This window comes from Trichophyton verrucosum (assembly GCF_000151505.1).
Source record: "Trichophyton verrucosum HKI 0517 chromosome Unknown contig00047_1.f1.exp, whole genome shotgun sequence".
Taxonomy (NCBI): domain Eukaryota; kingdom Fungi; phylum Ascomycota; class Eurotiomycetes; order Onygenales; family Arthrodermataceae; genus Trichophyton; species Trichophyton verrucosum.
In genome coordinates, this window is record NW_003315604.1 from 1 (window position 1) to 9665 (window position 9665).

Here is a 9665-nt window from a genome sequence, read left to right on the forward strand (position 1 = left end):
GCAAAGGAAATAAATTGAAGTTATTCAGACCCTCTTACGTCGTTACTTTAATCTCGCCCCGGAGTTAATTGCCTGATCCTTCACTTGAGGATTTAGTATCAAAGCAGGCTGAGGGTTCAAGTTAATCGGTACGTGTAAGTCACCATATAATTTTCCAGTTAATCTAGCTAGCTCTAGTTTTATAGGAGCCACAAAACTCTTAATTAAGAAATGGTGCAAGCTGGGGATCAAAAAGAGCTTTTGACTAGTTCTTTACATTCAAGGACTTGTGCTCTCTGAAGCGAAGGCACCTAGGCTGCCTCATTAGGTGAAGACGCTCGGAGGTAGCTAATTAATTACCTGCAATTCAATGCGTCTCAAGCTCCCGACAGAAAAAGGTATTAGGCTCGCCCGATTGTATTGGCTCTTTGGCCTTGCCGCCAGCCCCGGGGTCGAAACCAAGTAAACCCAAGAAGCCAGGACATCCATTGGAGGATCTAGCAACGAACATCACCTGTGACTTACCATCCCCCTGACCATGGCCTAACTAAATACCCTAATGCATATACAAGGCACAGGATGGCTTGTTATTTAGCCAGTCGGAAGCCCACCATAGCATAACCCTCCCCCCATACCACAAGTTCATGCGTGTCCGATATTTATATCAGCGGAGATACAAGTTCCCTGGCGGTTCCGGCTCCAATAGGCGTCTTGTCACCTACATTGTTTGCCCGAACAGGAAACTGGCCTGAGACGCCAGGAAGGCTGGGCAGAGCATGAAGCTAAGCGCCCGGAGTTGAGTATCCGCTTATGTATATTTGTTCATGCAAACACGGGATTGATTGTATCAGTTTCCATCATACGCGCCCGCCCCCAACACCAGCATGGAGGGAGAAAAGGGTATATATATATATCTAAAGGTGCTCTCACCACTCTCTGTTTCCTTGCACAGAACACAGTCAACTTCATCAAGACATCCAATTCTCCAAGAACTTCCACAAACAACATCAAGCTCAAGAGTTACATCCAGGTCACCATGCCCAAAACCCTTACGTTGGTCTGCTACAAGCAGTCCCGCTTCTTCCCTGAGAATACTGCGCACTGGGGGCTGTAAGTTTGAACCTTACTACATACCTTAGCGACAGCACAGGCACACAAGTTCAATGACTCTAACCTTAGTAGTCTTCTTCAGGAACAGGGCGCGAAAAGCGGCCGGCTTTTCCATGTTACTAAGGAATCGTACAGAACCGGAATGACCGTGTGTGCCCGCTATTGTTCCTATCAATTGTTCCAGTTGTTTGTTTTCGAATGCCATTTTTCTAATCAGGTTCCGCGGTATTGTGAGCCTTAGGACTACCGCCAAGATATGAATATTGTACCGACTTTTTCTGCTTCCCTTCGAGCCTCGGTTGAGGTGGCCTCCGGCCTCGACCTTGATGTCGACACCCTCGACCGTATATGCATTGAAGTCGCAAGAGGCCGCCGTTTCGATTTCGTCGTCAACAACTGCCAGAGGTTTTGCGCTCAAGTTCTGCAGCGCCTTGTTCAAAATGGAACAATCACTCAGGCCCAATTTGATGCACTCGCCACGAAAGGATTTCGCCCCTTAGTCTAAAAACGGGTCGGAGTCAAGGGCATGGTTGGGAGGCTTTAGTTAACTAGTGGAGAAGACCAAGTAGTTACCGGAACACGTTGGAGGAACTGGCACAACGAAGTAACTATATGTACATTAGTTATACTGAAGACGCCCTTTGAAAATCATTGCCCAAATGTCACCGTTCTCACCTGCGTATATTAGAGTATCACCGTATCCTCCTAGCTATGATACTACTCTGTTAACTTTCAAGTTAGCCCGAGGCTTAGTCGTGTCAAACCTCTCTTTTACTCTCCCTTCTTGCCATTTCTCACTTGTCTTCTGAAGACAGATAGATATAGAAAAAGGGGGTAGCAAATTTAGTATCAAGCACGGAGAAAGCCTTACTTGGCTAGAGATATATATACACAGAACAGGGTAGCGTTACTCCATACAGTTAGGAATGTGGAATGGAAACAGTGGCATTTCGGCAAGTCGGCGTTTTCATAATGTGGCATCCGAGAAATTGGGCGGTCGATAAGTCTATCCAAGACTGGTTGGCTCAAGGCTCACCACCTTCCCTGGCTTTGGGCGTGTGATGTAGATGAGATAGACTGAGTGAGTCTTCGTTTCCTTCGCAGCGACACCTCCTTCCTTCCGTTCTCGAATCACCTCGAGGGTAGCGGGTCTAAGAACTTCTTGAACCAACTGGGCCACTGACTCAACGCTTGATGGGTTCGAAACCATGGAGTTATCCCATCGCTTACGGATCTGTGCCGTAACATCTTCAAGGAAGCTGCCAGTAACAGTGCAGCCTCCAGCGGGGAGTGTAACTGTCCCGATCTGCTCACGGGTCGTCTCTCTAGAGCCGTCGCACCGAAATGTGGGAGAGTGGGAACTTATGCCAAAGCGTTCGACGTCTCCAGTCTCAGGATGAAGATGGAGAACATCGATGGTGCCATGGTCTTCGCCGACAGCGAGGATCACGGAAGGATTTCTCGGTTTGGTAAATGCATCTATGAAACGGGCAAACATATTGAGGAGTAAAGTTGATAGCAGCGAAAGAGTGATAAAACGTCGGTCCTTTAGCTTCTAAAGAGGCAGAGGAAAATGATTGTGTGGGAGATAACCATTTGTTAAATAGGTCGAGTGGCCCAGATGCCAGGAGTTGATGATAATATATAACTATTATTATTTCTAGTTAGCAGCGTCGACGTCTCCACACCGGCGCTTAGAACTCACTGGGCCAACCTTAACTAGTTAGTACATAAATGGCTAGGGTTATCACGTGGGAGTGAGTGGCTTTGGTTGGTTGGGTTGCAACAAACCTTTTCAGAGTCTCCTGCTACATCCGCCTATATCTATCCCGCACACAGAAACCGAGTGTTCTGTAAACAGCGACATCGATTGGATCATGACTCGGTTTGACCAGGAGAGGATGCAGAGACAGGAACAGGAGCAGGAAAAGATCCGTCAAGAGACATGGCCTACTCTGCACGGTATTCCGCAATTAACGGGACCAACTATACCATCAGCCGGGCGCCAATTCTTCTCTCCTTCTCCTTCCACTCTCCTCAAAATCGGTGCCGATGAAGGTGAAGACACCATGACCGTGCTAGGTCGCTCTATCGTAGGCCCTTCTGTCCCGCGTGTCGACTGCATTGTCACCATTCCCGCCCTGGAGGCACACTTAGAGCCGCAACAAGGCATCCTCATGTCTCGCCAGCCAGGCACTCCGCTTGTTGAGATCTGGCCAACACTCTCCCCTTCGCAGCGCAAGTCCATCAAGGAGGAGCTTTGCCGGATGCTTGTGCGTATGCGTATGCCCAAGTTCACCTATTATGGACGTCCTGGGCGCCATCCATACACTCTCCTTGGTGTATACAGCAAAGAGACGCACGCCTTCTGCGCTTCCCGCACAGAGTGGGACGAGTCACGGATCCAGGCATTGCGGGCCTCTGAAGCAGGCGCAGAACGTATAGCTGCCCTCGAGAAAGTGCAGCGTGATACCACTGGCACCCCAGGCTGGGATCGGCCTGTTCTCACGCATGGAGATGTATCTGACCGGAACATCCTTATAGACCCTGACACACTCGCGGTGACGGGATTTATAGACTGGGAGATAGCTAATATTATGCCAGCGTACTTTGAGTACGCATCTGCACGCCTGTCTGAAGGCCATGATCCCGAGTGGAGAGTCGAGCTGTTGGATGTGATGAGGTCCGTTTTGCGCCGCGAGTGTGAGGCTATCAGTACCGACAAGGGAGAGCAGTTGTATCAGAAGACATTATTGGCTTGGGATGCAATGGTTGATGTTGAGAGGTTTGCGCAGCATTATAACGATGACTGCTGTTGGACTTTTGAGACCGGTCTGCCTGTTTCACAGAAGACCGAATCCGCCTTGTAGTTCGTAGAGGCATAATGAACAAAATATCAAGAGTTGAGAAGAATTCAAAAATTCATTGGACTATATCAAGTATTATACGAGAGAAGAGGCTGAAATGTACCGCATCAACCGTAAGCGAAAAACCTTTGGTCAAAAACACAGACTCAACCATCTCAGAAACAGAGAAAACGGGAAGCGGGCAAGAAACGAGGCGAAGAAACAGGAAACCAGCAGACCAGAACCCATAAAACATAAAGCGAGCGGGATGGACATGAATATCGAATTGATTCCAAAGCAACTAAATATTGTACTCTGCAGACTCCGTGTACTAACGTATCGGGATAGGGAGGCGGCAGCAATAAGCATGAACAGGGAAAAGAAGTCGAAAGTATATGAATGAATGTGTGCGGCATATCAGAGAAAGCGGAGAAGAAGGGTAGAGTGGGGGAAGGGGTATCTTAATATGCAGGCATGAACAATAAACGAACGAATTAAGGCAACAAGGAAGCGGAACTCGGGTCGATTTGGGTTGCGGGAAGTAAAACAACTTAGGAAGCAAACCATGGATAAGATAGCAGAATAAAAAGGGAGAAGAAGCCGGGGAATTTGGAAGAAAGAATAAAAAGGAATAATACAAGTATGTATGAAGGGTAAAGAGAGAGATGAGACAGAAAAAAAAAAAAAAAAAAAACGAAAAACGAATAGCCAAAGTAGAGTGTCAAGACATGTAGATATAAAAGACAACCAAAACCAATTTACCAAATTGCACCTTAACGGATACCCCCGATCCCATTGCAGCTCCTTGCCTTTTCTAGTAAGTCCCGGGCCATGAACCGTGTGCTCCCTGCGGGCCTGCCTGGCCTTGTCCTTGTGGTCCTGTTGGTGACCAAGGTAGACTAGCGCCAGTGCCTGCGGATACAGCTGGCATCATGCCAGCACCACCGGCACTGACACCTCCAACGCCCATCCCGAAAGGTTGTTGTATCATGCCTGGGGAAGTGTACATTCTTGCCCCAGCGGCCGCACCTGGTCCTGCCATGGAATACGCGGCATTGACAACACCCGGATAGGCCATAGAATTCATTCCTGGCTGCTGTGGATGGGGTTGCGGTTGCGGCTGCAGTTGTGGAGAGGCAAGCTGCCGTTGGCCTGGCGATTGTGAGGGGTGATGTGGGTGGTGTTGGTTATGCAGGGGAGATGCATACTGTGGATGCTGCATTCCGAGCGATTGATGGTGTTGAGGTTGATGTTGTGTGTGTGACGGTGATTGTTGAGACGGATGGTGCTGCTGCTGTTGCTGATGTGGGAGTGGTTGCTGCGGCGGTGCTCCCCAGAACTGCTGCTGCGGGTATGTATATAGCGACGACTGAGATGAGACTGGGAGAGAGACAGGAGTGGAGGAGAGGGGAAGCGACATGGGATTGTTTGGAGAGCGGTGATGTCCTTGCTGCTGCTGCATGGTGCGAAGAGGAGGTGACATGGACGGTTGCTGGTGCTGGGGTTGCTGGTGGTGCTGGGGCTGCTGCTGCTGATGGTGAAGAGCAGGTGAGTATGATGTATGAGGTGTCATGACGGTCTGTGGCTGTTGCAGCATTGGTTGTGGCTGTAGGGAAGACATCATGCCGGAGGAGCTGAGTTGGGGGGATTGCAAATTCGTGTTGCTAAGTTGGCTGCCAGCAGTGGATGACGGAAGAGGTTGGACATTCGCATCTGATATTGGGATCTCGCGCGGTCTATTCCAGTGGTCTTCCAGGCCCTTTGCGCGGAAACTGCGCTGCTGGTTAAGTATCTTGCTAAACTCTGCCGTATGCGACGCCTGGTTAACAATATCGGCGGCAGCACTAGGGACGGAGCGGTCCTGGTAGGGTTGACCACCTAGGTCTTGCCTAGGGCGTGGAAGACTGCTGTATTCGCGAAGACGCGGATCGTCGGACGGGGCGGGGTTGATCATAGGTAGGGGAGCAAGTGAGGCGGGATGGGATAGCGTCGATGGCAGGCCGTGTGCATCGGTCGAGGTGTTGGTGTAGATAACATCGTTATGACCCAAAGAGGGTATGGCATTCATCGAAGCGGCAGCTTCGGCGGCGGCCGCTTCGCGTGCCTTTCCTGCTCCAGGACGCTTCTCGCCAGCCATGTCTTCTTCTGTAAATCCTTGTTTGATAGCCTTGCTTTCCCAGTAATCATCGCGCACGCGTCGACCGTTAACTATGACTCTACTGCCGAACTGGCGGAACATGGAACGAGCGGTAACTATGGCAATCTGGCGCGAGCGGTACGAGTACGGCAGGATGTCCTGCGCGATCAAATCGTCCTTTTCAGCCTGGTTGGCGATGATTTTGAATAGGGATCTATTCTTGTTGAAGAGGAGGTAAGAATCGCGGTAGCCTAGCACGCGCGCACACTCCGTAGCCAGCATGAAGAGCTTGTTGCCGCGATTTGCGAGGCGAAAGGTGCGACACTTGTAGGTGCGGGTATCCTGCAGATAACCTAGCCCGTCGACTTTCTTCTCGCCGTTGGCGTCAAACTCCTTGGGAATATACTCATCGCCATCTTCCCCTAGCTGGTCGGTCGTGTGGTCTCTGACTGTGGGCAGGGCTTTGAGAACGGACTTTGTCGGCGTAGCCTTGGGCGGAGACGACTGAAGGGCGATATCTGGGGCTATCCTGGGCGTCTGTAGGGGAGACTGCGAGGACGCCATGGCCGCTGCAGTTGGCGTTATCGTCGTAGCAACAATGGGCGTGTTGTTGCTGATACTGGTGTTGTTGCTGCTGATGTTGGCGTTTGTGCTGATGTTGTTATGGCTGGCGGTAATGGTGGTGGAGGTGCTCGGCGGGCGGGTGGCTTTTGGGGGTCGGCCTCTTTTGCGCCTACTGTCTGCGATAGATTGTTAGTAGGGCCGTATGCTAGAATTTGTTATTTTTTTTTTTTCTCCCTCTTCCTCCCTTCTCTTCCTTTCGCTTCTCGCTCTGGCACGCTTTCTGTTCTGCTCTTCTCTGCTGAAGTGGAGTTGCTACGCTAAGGTTTGGGTAGGCGACAAGGCGATTTCAAAGAAAATGAGGAAAAGTCGGACTTCAGCGAAGTCTTTCATCCACCCAAAGATTAAAACTCACCATCTTCGACATCTGGGTCGGCGAGCTGTTCGCCATACTGGTCTTCTGAACGGCTGCGCTTGATGCCGCGGGAGCCAGTCGCGTCCGCGGTGAGATCTGTAGCAAGCACAGTAGATGGAAGGGAGACTGCTGGGTCAGTATATTATCATGACCATCATAGCCGCTGTCGCCAACATCCGTCTGAACGGACAGCAAACACAAAGAGATCAAGGACGGGCAAGAGGATAAAACAACGTACTAGGAGAGTTGAGATCCGCGGGGTTGATAGTCCCGGAGTCGACGCGGTTGTTGCCCATGCCGCTGCCGCCGTTAACCTGGGCGGGCGCGGAGGTTGTATACATCTCGAGGGGGAACTGTGTGTTCACGATGGGCGGAGGGGGAGGAGGAAGAAAAGGGTGGGGAGGACGAGGGCGAATGGGATGATGGAGGAGATGATGGAAGGATAGAAGGTATGAGAGAGGATGACGAGAGGATGGATAGTAGTGGTGGAGGGCGCGTTTCTTTTTTTCTTTTTTGCTTCTTCCCTTCGACCCTTCTCTCGCTGTTGATGTCTTGTCTTTCCTTTCTGTGTCCTCTCTCAAGGGCGCCACAGTGATATCACAGCGAGGATGTACTAGGCATGTCTGGGCGTAGACGTTGGGATAACTCGCGAAAGATGCCGGCTCGGAGATGCTAGCCCAGCAGCGCGGAAGGGGGGATGGGGACAGGACAGTGGCGCAGTGTAAATTCGGCCAGGGAAACGTCTGTTAGTTGAAGAAGTTGCAGAAGGAAGAACAGGCGATGCAGGCAGCCGACGCTAGAGCAGGGATGGAGGAGGATGAGAGGTAGAGACGAGAGTCGACAAGACGAGGATCTTCCACCTGGGGAGCAAAGTATAGAGAGGAGCAAGGAAAAAGCAACGAGCACTGGGCTCGCTCATGATCGTGTAGGTGACTCTGCAGAAAGCGAAGGGAGCTGATGATGATGGTAGCTGCACAATAATAGTAGTAATAGACTTCTCCAGGGATGGCGCTGCTTCATCATAGGGTGGCCGTGGGTTGCTCCAGGACGTTTGTTGATAGGCTTTCGGAGGCTGGTCCGTATAAAAAGTAATGTATATATATTCGTTATTTAGACATCTCTTGTCTGAACTGGTTTTTGGCGAAGACGAAAAGGCTACAGGCTGGGCCTCTTGTTACTTTTAGCATGCGGCTCTGCTTAGCCACCAGCGTCGTCAGCGACTACTCCGGACAGGGAATTCCGTCTCTGATGATATGTAGAGGTGAGGACAGCACAGATGGTCGGTCAGAAAGAGTCAAAGCATCGTATCCATGGCGGAGATCCCATAGGAAGAGAGGAGCTTTTTCTGAGAAGGGCCCCCAAGTTGCAAGGATACGCCGGATAATAATAACCACCCACGCCGGTCATGGGATGCTCCTCAACTAGGGATCTGTACAAGGAAGAGGGAGTCGTCGAGATGTATCCTCTTGGACGATCGCGGGATCTGATCCGAGTCAGCTGAGATGCAAGACATGCATAAAACCTCATAGATATGGCTTTCTGCTTTGCGCTTTCTCTTCACTCTTATACTCCTGCTTGTTGGACCTTCTTTGGCTTGATAACTACTTAGTTATGCTGGACGCTGTCTCAGTGTGAATCAAACACTCTGCCCATCTGCCAGAAGACGGGATTATCAGTTCGCTGCATAGAATAAGGCAACAATGCCCAAGGTCTCATCTCTATGAGATTCTATACTCTGGACGAAGTACTCGAGCTGCGACTTTTGTCATACTTGCTTTTTGTGTCCGCCTGATGGTGAAGAAAAAAAAAAAAAAAAAACATCCGGACTGCGGTGAACATCGACGGCATTGCGTCGAGATGTGATGTTACCGTGCCATAGAGCTGAAGAGAAGCCAGAGGGACAAACGCCATCTTCAAGTTGCAGTTATTAGACACATCACATCCGATGTGACCAGTGCTGAGCCGTCTTCACTGATTGCCAGGGCTCTCGAGTCGGGGAATTTTTCCCTCGGAGCATTTCTTGAAGCCTTGTCCTATCTTGTCTTAATTCATTGTAGTTATCTTGCAACAGAAGAGCCGTTCCCTAGGCACGAAAGAGATAGACATGAGTACGGTTATCAAGCCACAGGTTCCAGAAAACTCACGAGTTCGTTTACTTAACTGGTTCGTTAGTTAAGATGGCCTGCTCATCAGGTTTGGCTGTACCACCTCCGCCATTCCTGTGCTGCTTTCAACCCCATCCGCTATATGATTAATGTTTGCTCCTGCGCCTCGCTCTGCTTCAGATGTCGACAAGACGCGTTCTGCTCTTCCTTGCTGGTCGTACATCCATCTCAGCCTCCCTGCTGCTGCTCCGTTGATCCGGACTAAGCAGCCAGCAGGTTGAACAGGCCAACGCACTTCGTTTAGCGAGCGTTCTTCTCTCTTCCGCCCGCCAGCCAGGCCAGGGATATGCCCTGCACGGCCATGATACACTCCATGAGACAAGCTGAAGACGAAGCAAAAAAGAAGTTGAAGTTGAAGCTGAAGTTGAAGCCGTGACGTTGAAATATAGATCTGGTCACGTGGAATTCCCTTTTTGGGCATTTGTTTACACTTTGATATATATATATATATA

At 50.3% G+C, this 9665-nt stretch overlaps 4 protein-coding genes across 4 annotated transcripts; 2 read left to right on the top strand and 2 right to left on the bottom strand.

Annotated features, from left to right (window-relative positions):
* Positions 1-718: 718 nt before the first annotated feature.
* TRV_00588 (uncharacterized protein) lies at positions 719-1093 on the top strand (the record flags this gene model as incomplete). The annotated part of the gene is made up of 1 exon (XM_003025191.1): positions 719-1093. A coding segment is annotated over one exon (375 nt), but the record flags the coding sequence as incomplete, so codon positions are not given.
* Positions 1094-2095: 1002 nt separating this feature from the next.
* On the bottom strand, positions 2096-2587 carry TRV_00589 (uncharacterized protein; the record flags this gene model as incomplete). Its single annotated transcript, XM_003025192.1, has 1 exon — positions 2096-2587. One exon carries the CDS (start codon positions 2585-2587, stop codon positions 2096-2098), a length of 492 nt encoding a protein of 163 aa, XP_003025238.1.
* A 379-nt stretch (positions 2588-2966) lies between these two features.
* TRV_00590 (uncharacterized protein) lies at positions 2967-4186 on the top strand (the record flags this gene model as incomplete). Its single annotated transcript, XM_003025193.1, has 2 exons — positions 2967-3874; positions 3967-4186. 2 exons carry the CDS (start codon positions 2967-2969, stop codon positions 4184-4186), a joined length of 1128 nt encoding a protein of 375 aa, XP_003025239.1.
* A 563-nt stretch (positions 4187-4749) lies between these two features.
* On the bottom strand, positions 4750-7671 carry TRV_00591 (nuclear localization protein, putative; the record flags this gene model as incomplete). The annotated part of the gene is made up of 4 exons (XM_003025194.1): positions 4750-6779; positions 6914-6934; positions 7049-7174; positions 7287-7671. Coding segments are annotated over 4 exons (2562 nt in total), but the record flags the coding sequence as incomplete, so codon positions are not given.
* Positions 7672-9665: the final 1994 nt, after the last annotated feature.